This window comes from Schistocerca piceifrons, chromosome 2 (assembly GCF_021461385.2).
Source record: "Schistocerca piceifrons isolate TAMUIC-IGC-003096 chromosome 2, iqSchPice1.1, whole genome shotgun sequence".
Lineage (NCBI taxonomy): Eukaryota > Metazoa > Arthropoda > Insecta > Orthoptera > Acrididae > Schistocerca > Schistocerca piceifrons.
The window spans coordinates 120,878,199-120,893,506 of record NC_060139.1 but is presented as its reverse complement, the minus strand read 5'-3'; the positions used below and the strand labels follow the sequence as shown (position 1 = coordinate 120,893,506).

Below are 15,308 nucleotides of genomic sequence, written 5' to 3'. Positions count from 1 at the left end.
AGGAACCACCTGAAGATGGCAGTGCGTACGTCTGCCGAAATATTGTGGAGGAATTACGACACTACCCGGTCAGATACCCGAGAACTGTTCGAATTGGAAATACGCCGGGAAAACTTCAGATCGCATACCTCCAATTAATTTGGTAATGCAATCAAAAAATAAGTGGTGTTACATTTTTGCTTAAACATAAGTGGACTACATAGAGTTCTTGATTGATTATTTCTTTTTGATGCCGTTTGTCTTTTATTTCTTGATTTGCCCAAGGTCTTGTTGTGTAGGTTCTGATATAAGGCACAAGGTAGGACTTAGCTTTCCAATACATAGAACATAAAAACAATTTCTACCCAAACATTGTCACCACACTGTACAACAAATACATTACACCCAAGCCTAACATAGTACACAGTGAAATACAACTAATCAAAGAAACAGTATCTAGAAAGAAAACAAAATACGTACCAACTGCTCATAGAGGCCCAATCTTGGACAACATTAATGCACTGAACTACAAATATAAAGCTAGCTTTCCAGACCACTAACAACCTCCAATTGAAATTATGATCAGGTAACAAAACCACCAATCTATGCTAGGCCGATTATGTAGAAAATAACATTTAACAGCTGTAATAACTTCTACATAGGCCAGACTGGAAGAAATTTCCTCGCACAGTTTAAAGAACACACATGAGATCTGGAATCAATGTGTCAATACAATACATATGGTGGGGGTGGGGGGGTGGAACAAGAACTCCGCCCCAACAGGCCATGCCATGAAGGCCCAAAGGTACTGACCAGCCGCAGTGTCATCCTCAGTCCACAGGTGACACTGGATGTGGATATGGAGGGGCATGTGATCAGCACACCACTGTCCTCACCATATGTCAGTTTACGAGACTGGAGCCACTACTTCTCAATCAAGTAGCTCCTCAGTTTGCCTCACAAGGACTGAGTACACCCCACTTGCCGATAGCACTTGGCAGACAGGATGGCCACCCATCCAACTGCTAGCCCAGCCAGACAGTGCTTAACTTCGGTGATTGACAGGAACCAGTGTTATCCCCCTGGTAAGGCCGCTGGCACAATACATATGAAAAGTCCTAATTTACAAAAAATTAACGAAAATAGAATTTAATGAAAGCTAATGCGTCAAATAAAAGACTGCTACCCAATAAACACTTACAGAATTAACAACACCTATTATAACTATAAAAATAGGCTACTACAATATACAGCAACCATAAGCATACGCTTAACCAAATGAAGTATATATCATCCGTATAGCAGTGCTTATACTTTGTAAACATGTAACAATAGCTCCCTAACTGTCAAATTGCTGTACTAATAAAAGGAACGGTTAGCTTCCAGAATGATATTTTCACTCTGCAGCGGAGTGTGCGCTGATATGAAACTTCCTGGCAGATTAAAACTGTGTGCCCGACCGAGACTCGAACTCGGGACCTTTGCCTTTCGTGGGCAAGTGCTCTACCATCTGAGCTACCAAAGCACGACTCACGCCCGGTCCTCACAGCTTTACTTCTGCCAGTATCTCATCTCCTACCTTCCAAACTTTACAGAAGCTCTCCTGCGAAAGGTATAATGAAAATAATGTCGCCCAAATTGTACTGCAGGTCACTCTATAATGCCAATGTTAGCCAAAACAAATCTGTAGTGAAAGTGAAAGAAATACAAATTAATATTGCACAGCAACAAGTTTGCATACTCATTATAAATATGTGATAAGCTGACTTACATCACACTGCAGGTCCTATGGAACATAAGAAATTAGTCAGACAGTTAAGGGACAGCAAGATTTTTAACAGACATTTCCAGGAGCAGGTGTATACCTCATAATTTATTATTATGGATTTTCCATTGTTTTATTGATTATTAATTGTAGATAAACTAGAAGAAATTGCAAAGAAGTATGAAATTAAGAATATGAGATCCAAATAATTTGAAAGAAGCAAAGATTGTCAAATGTTTCACAGGGAGCATTAGACAACAATTGACTGCAACAAGGAAAAGAAATACATCAGGAAGTGAATGGGTAGATCTGACAGACGATATAGTGTAGGCAGTAGATGAGCAAATAGGTGACAAGATAAGGTCTAGTACAAATCTTTGGATATCACAGGAAATATTAAATTTAATTGATGAAAGGAAAAAAAAATCATAAAAATGCAGTTAAGCAGCAGGTGAAAGGGAATACAAATGTCGAAAACATTAGTTTGGCATGAAGGGTAAAACGGCTAAGGACAAATGTAAGGATATACAGCTAGGACAAAGATTAAACTGCCATTAGGAATAGAGAAATCTTTGGAGGAAAAAGAAGCTTGTGTACAAACATCAATATGTCAAATGGAAAACCAATGTAAAGTGAAGTAGGAAAGTTAAAATGTGGAAATAATATATTGATGGGCTATACAAAGGACAGAAACTTGAAGGCAATATTATTGAAAGAGAAGATGAAGCAGATGAAGATGAGAGGGAAGATATGATACTGTGAGGAGAATTTGACAAGACCACTGAAAGATGGAAGTAGGAACAATAACCTAGGAGAGCCAGTGACGACAAAACTATTCCAGCTGCTGTGTAAGATGTGTGAGACAAGCAAAATACCCCTCACACATCAAGAAGAATGTAATAACTCAAATGTTGAAGCTGGTTTCTTAAAGATCAGTTTAGGTTCCAGACAAATGTAGGTGCACACAAAAAATACTTATTCTATGACTTTTTATAGAAGATGGGTTACAGAAAGTTAAACGTAAGTTATAGCATTTGTATACTTAAAGAGAAAACTTTTGACGATGCAAACTGAAATACATTTTTCAAAATTCTGAGCGTAACAAGGGTAAAACACAGAGATTGAATGGTTATATACAACTTGTACAGAAAACAGATGGCAGTTATAAGAGTTGAACGGCATAAAATGGAAGCAGTAATTGAGAAGGGAGTGAGACAGGGTTGCAGCCTGGTATCATCATTGTTCAACCTGTACACTGAGAATGCTATAAAGGAGACCACAGAAAAATTTGGAGAAAGAATCAAAGTTCATGGAGAAGTAGTAAAAACACTGAGATTTGCAGATAACACTATAATTCTGGCAGGGACAGCAAAGGTCTTTTGAAGTGCAGTTGCACAGAATGGATAAAGTCCTGAATAAAGGAGATAAGAAGAACATCAACAAAAGCAAAAGAAGGCTAATGAAATTTAGTTGACTTAAGTCAGGTGGTGATGTGGAATTGTTGTTAGGAAATGAGACAATAGAAGTAGTAGATTAGTTTTGCAACTGAGGCAGCAAAATAAACTAATGATTGTCGTAGTAGATAGGGTACAGAATGTACACTGGCTACAGCAAAAAAAGTCGTTTCTGAAAAAGAAGACTGTGTAATATAAATTTAAGTATTGCAAAGTCTTCTCTGAAGGTATTTGTTTGGAGTGTATACTTCTATGGATGTGAAACAGGGATGATAAGCAGTTCAGACAAGAAGAAAATAGAAGCTTTTGAGATGTGGTGCTACAGAAGAGTGCTGAAGATTATATGGGTAGATTGAGTAAAACTAATTAGGAGATACTGAACGAGATTGAGGAGAGAAGAAATTTGTGGCAGAACTTGACTAAAAGAATGAATCGGTTGACAGGACACATTCTGAGACATCAAAAAACTGGGGGAAGTGGGGTGTATGGCAGTATGGAGAGAGGCGTTGAAACTGTACAGGGAAACCAAGAGATGAAGAGGCTAACACACAACAAACTAGCATGAACATCAGCACCAAGCCAGGCATTGGACTGATGATGATGATGACGACGAAGATGATGAAAACGATAACATTTGTAAGAAAAGAATAATGGAAATTTGGCAGTACCTTCACAAAGTATTACAATATTATGTTATTTTAAGGGAATTCAAGCTGTAAATTGAGAAAAGGCCACCAAGAGGCAACGTTAAACTTGTAGTGGAAATTGAAGTTATGGAGAAACTACAGCACCTAAATTTATTTGAGGAATTGAATGTTCATGCTGGAGACAATTTCCTCTGAGAAAGCCACACACTGTTACTTACAAGAACTATAGTTTCACTTTACATGAAGATTAGATTACATCACATAGCAACTAATTACAATTTCACCATTCATAAATCAGTTCCTTAATCAATTATAATTTGGTTTAGAAGAGAATTTGTTTTGTTTCTGAACATAATATTAAAAAAGGATAAAATGTTCACCTGTAAGTCCATATGTCGAACCAAATATTCTGCATCATTTCACTTGATTTGATTACCTATTTCTGATTGCAAACCTGTATAAAACTTCTCTAGTACAACTTATTTGCAGATTAATACTAACATTCGATTTAACTTTGAAGTACATAAATTCTGAATCATTATCAAGTATATGTGTAGATAATTGCTACACATGTGAGATATTTATGCAAAAGCATTTTTATTTTCCGTAAGTTCAATAAATTGTATTAACTCTTGACTAGTTTCAGTTATTTCAACCATCAACTGGAAGGTTGAACAAGCAGAAAAAACTATGTAAATGTACACAGACCAAAAAATTGATATATAAAAATTATACCTCTGATCAATAAAACACAGATTTACAAAATTTTATCATATGTTGGTTTTAGAATGCGAATTTCTCACAGAAGACACTTCCATGTACCAAATGTAACAGTGACAGAATGTGGAATGGAACATAACCAGATTCTGACACACCTTGAAAAGCTTTTACAGGTAACATGTGACTACCGTCTCAGTCCTACGTAACTTCAGAGAACTAATGAGTCTAATGTCCCAGAGTAAAAGCAAGATCTATCTATAATACAACTGTTCATGAAGTTGGAGGGAACACTAGTTAACAAGAACAATTTAAAAGTTGGCACCAAGTGATTACTGTCAACAAACAACATCTAGAAGTGTAGCACTAGGAAAACGAAGGCTAAACGACGCTAACTTGTCAAACATATCAATCAAGTAGAAAATACATGATCCATATGACAGCATTAATAAATGAAACCTGTAAATAGTAATTGTGATAACTGAGCTAATCATTCAATGGAGAAGAATCAACATCACAAATTTTCATTACATTGTCAAAGTTCCAATAAAATGACTGGTCAACAACCATAACAGATAACAACAGTGAATTTCTGGCAACTCATATATTAAGTAGAAAAATGAGCTTTTAGGTAAAAACAATGGAAGTTAAACATCAGGCTATGGCTGTAATATACATTGGGTGTAACCAATTATAAATCACAACTGCAATATTTACATGACATTAGTGATAAAACAAAAATCATCTAATTGATAATACATGAAGAAATATCACTTGAACATCATTCATTACAAAAACAAAACACACCTCAAGAATAAAACTATGTGCAAACAGAAATGATGAAAACCTGAAGTTAAGCACAATGGGCCCAATATATTTTGTTCTTTTTTTCCTGTGTATATTACATATGGTTTTTTCTGTTTGTTCAGTTTTCCAGATGACAATGGTTGAAATGATCAAAACCGGCCACAAGTAAATATAATTTATACAGCTGATGGCAAATAAAAATGCCTTTTTATACATTATCAAAGAATTGTCACCATTTTCAATACAATTAACTGCTGCTTAACTGCCATTGTAGACGACCTTTCTTTCACCTAGGTGTGTGTGATATAATCCTGAAGTTAACAATTAAAATATTGATTCAACAGCTGAAGTTTTACAGCTTTCACATGGAGACAAATAGTCCCTGTGTTTAGGGATAATGGAAAGTGCAGATTGCTTAACATGCTTAAGTCAAGACTATATTAGGGCCAAAGCCATAGCAATTGCATGTTTCAGAAGGGATGCATCAGTGACTTCACATTTTTTAAACAAGAGCTGGTGGACACCATGCTCTAAACATGCTGTAAAAAGCTCAGATATTGATCAAAACATCATACAGTCAGGTACAGATTGAAATGTGCTGCATATCTTACAAAATTCATATTATGTTTGTTACTTAATTCCAAGAAAGATGTGTTATAAATAAAGGTGTTGTAAATACATTCAGAATTTGCATGTAAGTTTTTCACCACAATGGGTGCCGAGGCCCTATTTCATCTGCCCACTGTTCACAGTAGACCACTTACATGACTGTGGGGCCTTGGATAGATTTTAAACATGGGTAGAGCTTATGCAAAAATTGGATTTACAATCAAATCTGATATTCTGGCTCCGATTTTTTAAATATGGTTTTAATGCGGGGCAAATGAGAGCAATTGTCATTTATCATACATGCAAAAGTTATGGGAATGAGGCAATAAGCAACTCCATCACTTGGATGTGAGCTTGAATACCTAAATCCCAGTATAATAATGTCCCCAACAAAGAACAAAGTGCAGTGACAATGTATGGGGTGAAGAAATGTGTCTAAAGGTTGATACAGAATAACTGAATGGAGGTAGCATCCATTCCTTTTTCCAAAAACTCCGCAGGCCATATAACATAAAAATTTTACGAACACTAAAGGCAAATTTGTATAATATTAAAACAACTGGCCCACAGTATGATACGTATTAAAGAAATGAATTCAATTCTGTGGAAAGCAGCAGACAACAGAATTTATAACAATAATGATCACTACTGTTAAGTCTCTTACAAGTTGATAAGACAGCCTCCTTCTATATGTTGTGTGAATGAATGTGTAGTACATATTTAGGTTTCTTTTTCTGGTGAAGGCTGTGGCCAGAAACTAATGTATAAGTGTCTTAATTGTGCCTGTTTACAACTTAACATGACATCTTGATGGTACGTAGCAATCTATCCTTTCCTTATACCCTTGATATTCCAACCTGCAATTTCCACTGTTTAATTTGTTCATACAAAAACAACACAACAGAATTATTATAGTGAAAGATTAGATGTATATTGCACTATCAACCTAATACGAATTGTACGAGTGGTGAAAATAACAAGGTGGGATTTTAGCATGCACTTCCAGCTATTGGGGTAGTATTGTTAATAAAGAAATTGAGATTAAATTAGCAAGTGATCTCATATCGAGAGACAAAGGTTTCTGCTCAAATTATGCTTGGAATCCTGCTCTCTTCCTAATCAAACAAAAACTGCATGCACATTGGTTGATAAAAATTTTGATGCTTGTCATCTTCAGCTGTGTTGTGGTGCTAAATATTTGTGAAGTGTGTTCTTGTGCAGAAAAACATATTATGGTTATTAACTGGTGAAGTGTGCCTACAGAAGCTTTCATTGTATCCGTGTCTTGAATATAATGGGGTATTCAACTGTTGAAACATTGGCCAATTTTTCAGATGTCACCCAGCTACACACCCATAAGTTGTTTAATCATTTTATATATTCTAGGAGAAACTCAAGTTTCGAAGTGTTAGATGCTCTACGGTAATATTACTGCCACAAATGTTAAAAGTTTATGTAGGCATATTACAGGTTGTCAAGCCTGACTTTGAAATTTAATGATGTTAGGAATGGGGGAAAATACTACAAAATCTTGAAAGAAATATTTAATATAAAAATTATAAGGAAAAAAAAAAAAAATCACTTATTTTAGATTAATTCTTTCCTTCTTCCATTTAATGCTGCTTCAATGTTGTCAAAAATGATTGGAAATTAGATTTTAAAAATTAAAATGATATACCCATTCAGGAAAATAAACTGACAATTATCCATGACTTCCTAGGTGTGTGCGCTAGTCTTGCATTATGCATCCATCAACAAAAAAAGCTCTTCTCAGATGGTGCCCTCATTTCTAGAATGCAGCATATCAAGTATGCCAGATTGGGTAGATGTGAATATATGCTTTCAAATACACGTCACCACACCACACGGTCACTTCCTTGCAAGAACTAAGTTTTTTGTTGATATACTTCATAATTTCATCTGCAGCAACACAGAGTCACCCTCTGATAAATCCTAAAATTTGTTGAAAAATTCATCAGGTTTTTGTTTCTTTGTGAGAACTTCAGATATTGTCTTCAAATGGTGGACGGTAACTTGCTATATAATTTCTAGCTCCATTGTGTCAATTTTTCTTGATGCTACCAAAAATTTCATTCTTTTGGATTTAGGATTTAACAACTTTGAGAGTTTGTGTGGCGGTGTTATTTCCAATTTATTAATCATAACTGGTTTTGCTTTAATCTGTAAATCAATTACAAATGTGGTTTTGCCCTCGTTATTTTCTAAGAAAAGGAGGGCAGTCTCAACTTCCACAAGAAACAGATACTGTGTTGCTGGTGAGTTTATGGGCATGTTGACTTTGTTGTTCCACCATCTGTCCACATCTTCTTTCAATGACTTCTGAAGGCAGTTAAGAAAGGCTCTCTCTTCTAAGTGAACTGTAACAGCTTGACAGTAATTTATTAGTCACTATCTTCTCATATCTACATGGTCTCCGTAACTGCATACTTGAGAATATGCATACCACATGAGACAAAATTAAGATGAACTGCTGCAATATTTGAACCATTGTTGGAAACAAACATTATGTTCTGCACAGTACTGAAGAAATCTAATGACTGTAATAACTTCATCAGTGCAGTTCAAATTTAATATTTTCTTAAAGTTTTTTTTTAATATTATTATCAAACACTTTGATATATGACACTTGACCCTCAAGTTTTCCATTTTCTTTGTTAACACAATGCACAGTCACTCCCATTAAGTGTGTTTTATCATATGAATTACATAAGAGATTACCGTTAGTGATCCTTCCACATCTTGGAAATGATTACCAACCTTTACACAAATAGTTTTATGAAAAAAATCGGCAGTTTGAGGAGATTTTTGATTCTTCTACAGCAGCTGAAGATAATGTGATTAACATCTTCCTCACTGTTGCATTCATATGAAGATGTGATCATGTAGAAGCAGTAGATGTGTTACCAGAACCTCCTACGATTCAATCCAAGTCATGCCACTTTCACTATAATGTTTCCGTTGCATCCACAATTCTGGCACCAAGGACTTGTTGGAAGATTAGTCAACATTACAGCACAGTTTCTCCCTTTATTTTTGTAAAGCTGTTGAAGGTTTTCATTCCATCAGGCTCTGATTATAGCCCTTATGGTATGAAGAAGATTGGCTAGTGGCACTATTCTATTTCACTCAATCAGTGTATCAAATTCCTTGGCCAGAGTATCTATTTTTTTCAGTTTCCCTTTATTCCATTACATACCTTCACTCATAACATAATGCAGTATACTATAATGAAATATACTGCTTCTATAATGCAGTATACTATATAATTTTTGGTACTGCTTTTATAATGCAATATACTACATAATTATTGGTACTGTTGACACACTAGCACTTTAACGGCATTAATGTAGAGCATGAATCTATGACCGTTTCTTCCTGCATTTCTTCTGTGTATTTCACTCCCTCTAAAAACACTAAGTTCTACAGTAGGCATGGATGCAAACTTCAGGAAGCTTAAATTTGCCTCCCTCTTTAGTCTTGTCACCTACAAATGCACTTCCTGCCCTGTGTAGGTCCATCTGTGTAGATTTGTCTTCAGGAGGGCCATGCTGCTAGGTTGTCAACTAAAACTGAGCGTATCTTGGATGAACTGAAGATGGATTTTGATATTCAGTTCTACTAAGGTGTTAGAATAGGGCATTTAATCGCTATAAAGCCTTAAGTATTTAATCACTTTTTTGACCCGGAATACAAAGGGTCATAATTCTATACTTCTTATTTCTTTAAGTCTATGCCTCGTATATACACAAACAGCAGATTTACAAGTTGATGTCTCGAGGCAGTTCTCATTCAGCCATTCCTTAAACACCATTCCTGTCGGTGTAAATCTGGACCCATTTGTAATGCCTTCCACAGCTGCGCTATTTGGAATGGTCACAGTCTGTTCACACTACTACATTATTGTGCATTGGTTACATCCCCTTTTTAACATAAAAGGTTTTTCACATTTTCGCTGTAGTCTGCATACAATTTGCATCAGTATGTTGCATCACATAGCCATACATATTAACTTATCTCTTAACTGAAATGTCATCCCCCAACTTGATTTTTTACTAAGCAAATTATGAAAAGGCAGATTTATTTTTTACATCAGTTTTGAAGATAACATGTTTAGAGAGTCAACTCCAAAATTATCTGTTTCAATGTTCTATCTCCCCTGTAACTGCAGTTACAGCTGTTTCCACGAGCAGTGTCTGTTGAATTTCATGCTCTTTTTGAGAATTTCAAGCAGCCATTACTTTTCTTGTATTTGATTTACAATTCTGTAATTTGGCATTTTTCATTCTCTTGCTGTGTACTACAACAAAATTTGATAAAAATCAGACAGCTGAGTTCATACAGACTTTAAAACAGGTGCCTCAGTTTGATTTAAGCTATGTACATATTAAGGTCGCATAATAAGGTTCATAAGCAAGCCTGTTCAGTGTATGTGACAATAGAAACGTACAGATGACAGCTGTACTGTAGCTGAAACCTAGATCTGCAGTGAAGAACAGATTGAACTGTAACCGAATGTAGACTTCGTTTCTGTCTGAATTAAATCACAGTCACTGTACACAACGGCTTCAATGGAATCCAACCTGATATTAAGAAAAACTAATTACACTATTATTTCCAACCTCACTTTAATGTTTTAACAAATTTGGTGTTACAGTTTTGTCTTTGAGTAAGAATACACTTTTTGACACACACAACAAGCCACTGTATCTTTGAATTTTTCCTTGCCATCAAAACCGTAACAAAATTTCTAACAAATCCACATTTTCAATTTGGTTTTCTGCATTTAAGTGCAGCCAGCTTGCTGTATCCGAGATAAAATTAGGTCTGTAGCCATAATTTGATGAACACACACTCAGTGAGTGATTCTACTCTGATGCTTTCTTTAGTTGGTCACTTGAGGACTGCAAAGTGTCATGTCATAACATTTTGAAACTGAGCTACAAAGATTGCTCAGAAAGTAAGACAGTAGCAACACAGAGTCAACAGGTGCACATAAAACACTCATAGCCAGAAAGTAAGGATGGAAACAGACTTCCACTGACCTCGGGCCTTGAAAACATTTGAAGGATGTCTGCAGGCTCCAAACTTTCATCTACCCTTACAACAAACATATGGGATTCCTTCACACAACAGTGTTCAGTTATCACAAGGAAGACCATTTGACAAAAATTGTATAATAATACTGGCATTGTTCTTTAACATTTTAACCACAAAGTAGTTATCACTGTGAATACTCTCAGATATGCCCACAGATATTCACAAGCTTTTATCCACAATGAACTGCAGATATTTGAGAGTATATCTGCAGATATCCGTATCCACACAGACTTCTAACTACAGAGTAATTACAATAATCAATAATAGTTATTAAAATCTGTTACCTTTATTTCAACTGTATATTTCTTTGCAACTTAATTACTGACATAATTCTGAACACTTACTAAAGCAAAGTTAAATTATTTATTACTCAAGAAATTCACAGTATAATTATTACAATACCTGGACATCGAAGCTTGGAGGTAACACGCCTGGAGAATCAGCTTGCTGTTGCTGTGGTGGTACATAGCCACCTTGGTCAAAAGGTGCCATTGCACTGGCAGTGCTTGGGTCCATTGTCATGACATGTTCAAACTGTTGATTTACACTGTCCAAATGCAAAGCGTGAGGAGGATGTGGCATATGATTCATATGGTGATGATGGTGAGGTCCTTCAACACCTTCTGAGGGAGGTTTCCCACCTGCTCCACTACCACTATTTTTGTTAATGTCCTCTTCTGCTGGTGATGGTTGCCTACTGCCTGGTGTCCGGCTGAAAACATCGAAAAATACATCTCGAGTCAAAAGCATAACCTGCACGCCAGAATTTTTTCTTAAAGAATTTTCAAGGCCATGCCTACTCAAGGGCCCCACATATAGCTAAAAGAAAATTGCACAGATAAAAAATCTACACACCAAGTGGCAACACACACACACACACACACACACACACACACACACACACACACACAAAAAAAGAAGGTTATAATCATGCAAGCTTTCAGAGCCACTGGCTCCTCCTTCCAGCAGAAGGGTTGAAGGGCAATGATGAGGGGTGAAGGAAAAGGACTGGAGAGGTCTAGGAAAAGGGGCACGCCCAGAACAGAAGGTCTAGGGAGACTTACCGGACAGGATGAAAAGGAAAGACCCCAACCATCAGTGTTTCTACCGCATGGTGAGAAGAATTTTATCCATCCAACTACATTAAAGAAAACTGTGTATTTCATGGTGATTATTACCATCATTATTATTTAGTCTGAACTTAACTTACATATTTCTTTGCAGAAGTAACAGTAGTTGCAAATTACAGTACAGACCCTCTTCAAATGTTAAAGATACTACATCAATAGAAGTAGTTGAACATTGACTAGCATTGTTTGAAGGCGTGTGATACAAGCAAGGAGTGTATAACACTGCTTTGGCTAGTTAAAATGCAGCTATTACCAATCTGCAATGGAAAATCTCAAATTCAGTGTGTAGCATTTTGCACCCATAACTTGGAACAACTGCAGATCTAAATGGTACTTTGGAACCACCACCACCCACCACCACCACCACCACCACCAAGTCTACACTGGAGGGGGAGGGGGGGAGGGGGGGGGGGGAGGGGGTGGGAGGGGGGGAGGGGAAGAAAAAGAAAAATGCTGGCTTTGAATTAAAGCAACAAAATTCTGTCAGTAATGATACCTTCATTTTTTTCAATAACAGCATATACAAGCTTCAAAAAGTTTCTGATGACCGTAAATCAGTGAGTAAGTAATCTAGAGAAATAAATAACAAAAATCCCTATTACAATTAAAACTGCAAAGAGAATGTAATTCCAACATCTCAGCAATGCTAGACAGAGATATTAAAGTTAACTGAAGCCATCTCTGGCCATCAATGATGCCAGTTTGAACCAGCATCACTATTGAAAAGATCCTCGCTGAGTGTGGTTAGATTAAGGTATCTTAACTCATCTCTATCACTGCTTTGGTAATATTAATTTCTACTTGTTATGCAAAGCGAACTGGGAACATTTTAAGTTCCATTTTCTTTCAAAAATGGATGTTCAGCGCTATTGTGTTGTCGGAACTCTATTGCATTTTCCACGAATCAAATCGAGGACACAATGTTTGGCATTCATTACATTACAAGATGGTGCATGGTCTTTATGCCAAGCTCTGCTTCCTTTAGGAAATCCGCCAGCTATAGCTATGAACTCATTCCGTGCAATTCCAACATATATAACTGACTTCTTTGATTTTAAAGATACTGCTGAAACGTTGTTGTCAATGATGGCGCGAAGATCTCCAAATACAGTAGGATCAAAGTGTCTCGTACTCATCCATCTCAAACAGCTATTAAAAATTCTTGCTCTGAAACAACAGACTGAAAAAACGTCAATGTATTCAAAAGAGGAAGGACCACGGCAAATGTGTGTCAGGCCATACTACATCTGAAAAACTAGTTGTGTTTATCAGTTGCAAAATAGAAAAACCTGCTGACAATGTTGTCAATTCCTTCCTCAACAGCAAAGGGAGTTTTACAGTTAACTTTGGAACATCTGATCCAAAGAATGGATTTTTACAAGAAACGGAAGTCAACTCTGAAGGATATTTTTTCCCACTAATTTTATTATTCTCTTGTAAGAAAATATGTAAAAGAAAAGAGAAATGGCTTTGTTGACTACTAATTAAAACACTACTGCTGTATTTCTGTACTTACATTATCACAAATGGCACTTTGAGCAAAATTTGGCACACTCAAAATTCTTATTAAATTATTGATTTTCTGATTTAATAATGGAAAATCCAGGACGGAATAATGACAGCATTATGAAAAGGATGGAGTGCCACTAACCATTTAGCAGAGATGTTGAGTCATAGACAGGCACAACAAACAAACTACTAAATGGGTAAGCTTTCGGCCAGGCCTTCTTCCAAAATAGACAGCACACATACACGCAGTCACACAAATGCAACTCTCACATACGGGACTCCGTGAAACAAAAGAAAACCTAAAATATGATTGTCAGGCAAGGACAAAAATAACTCAGTATCTTACCCAAGAACCTTTTTGTTCTGTTGCTTTTCACTGTTATTTTATTTAATCTAAGCAGTATGCTACATAGGACACCATTTTCAGCTACATAGAACACCATTTTCATGTGAATCAACTGAAAGAAAGCCTTAAACAGCTTGGAAGAAACAAGATTATTGATTTTTATAGAACTGAAGACGTGAATGTAAGTTAGAGTTTAATGTCTCATCACATGGCACATATCTGATCAGTAGTCCAGTTCTGTTTGTACTCGATCTAGCTGTCAGGACTGAGGGTGTGAACAGCTGCTGTAATGGCATCATAAGCCTTCAAGGTTCTGTGGTAGAAATGAAATGTAACATGCTACCCCATAAGTAACACACACTCTTTAAGTGCTTGTCTTTTCAAATATGTTATGATTAGTCATTTACCTACACCAGTTTCTTAAAATGTTTTATAGACTTCATAATTACCATGTTCTTAGTAACAGTGAAAGTGGAGGATGAAACTACGGAAGGGAATCCACTATCTTTCTTGAATCTTCTCCTACTGCCACACCGTGCCTTGATACTAAATGTGAAGAAATCGGAAAGGTTCGCAGGAATTTTGCATCAGCACATACCATTATTTGTCACTCTTAAGTTTCATTGTTGGATATTTACAATTTCATACTTAAGATAATTAAAACTGATTAAGTGAACCGTTTGCTGTGCATGTCATTTTTCACATTGGTTTGAAGTACAGTTATTTCATTGCAGTAAAGCAGACATTATTTTCTAGCACGACTCTTGCTGAAGATACTTTATATTCAGCTGTTACTCCTTTCCACACCTAAAATAAACCAACACGCCTGCAAGTTTTTGATATCCTTTACTGAAAAACAGTAAAATTTATATTAAAAAAAGGTATCTGAGCAGTCATTCAAAGTAATAATACTGCTACCTAAGGATTTCTCTCCAATGACTTACTTTTGACCACAATATCTCGCACATTTTCAGTTTGATGTAGCTACTTAAACCAGCCTCCTACAGTGACATGATAAATAGCTTCCGTAAGTAAATTTGCCCCCCCATGAACCATGGACCTTGCCGTTGGTGGGGAGGCTTGCGTGCCTCAGCGATACAGATAGCCGTACCGTAGGTGCAACCACAACGGAGGGGTATCTGTTGAGACGCCAGACAAACGTGTGGTTCCTGAAGAGGGGCAGCAGCCTTTTCAGTAGTTGCAAGGGCAACAGTCTGGATGATTGAC

The 15,308-nt window shown here is 36.4% G+C and overlaps 1 protein-coding gene across 5 annotated transcripts in view; it reads right to left on the bottom strand.

The window, feature by feature from the left end:
- LOC124776586 (pumilio homolog 2) overlaps positions 1–15,308 on the bottom strand; it is a 592,179-nt gene that overhangs the window by 230,862 nt on the left and 346,009 nt on the right. For all 5 annotated transcript variants that reach the window (XM_047251637.1, XM_047251640.1, XM_047251639.1 and 2 more), the window contains one exon: positions 11,499–11,808. In XM_047251637.1, coding sequence (XP_047107593.1) covers positions 11,499–11,808 — 310 coding nt within the window. The remainder of the gene's footprint in view (positions 1–11,498; positions 11,809–15,308) is intronic.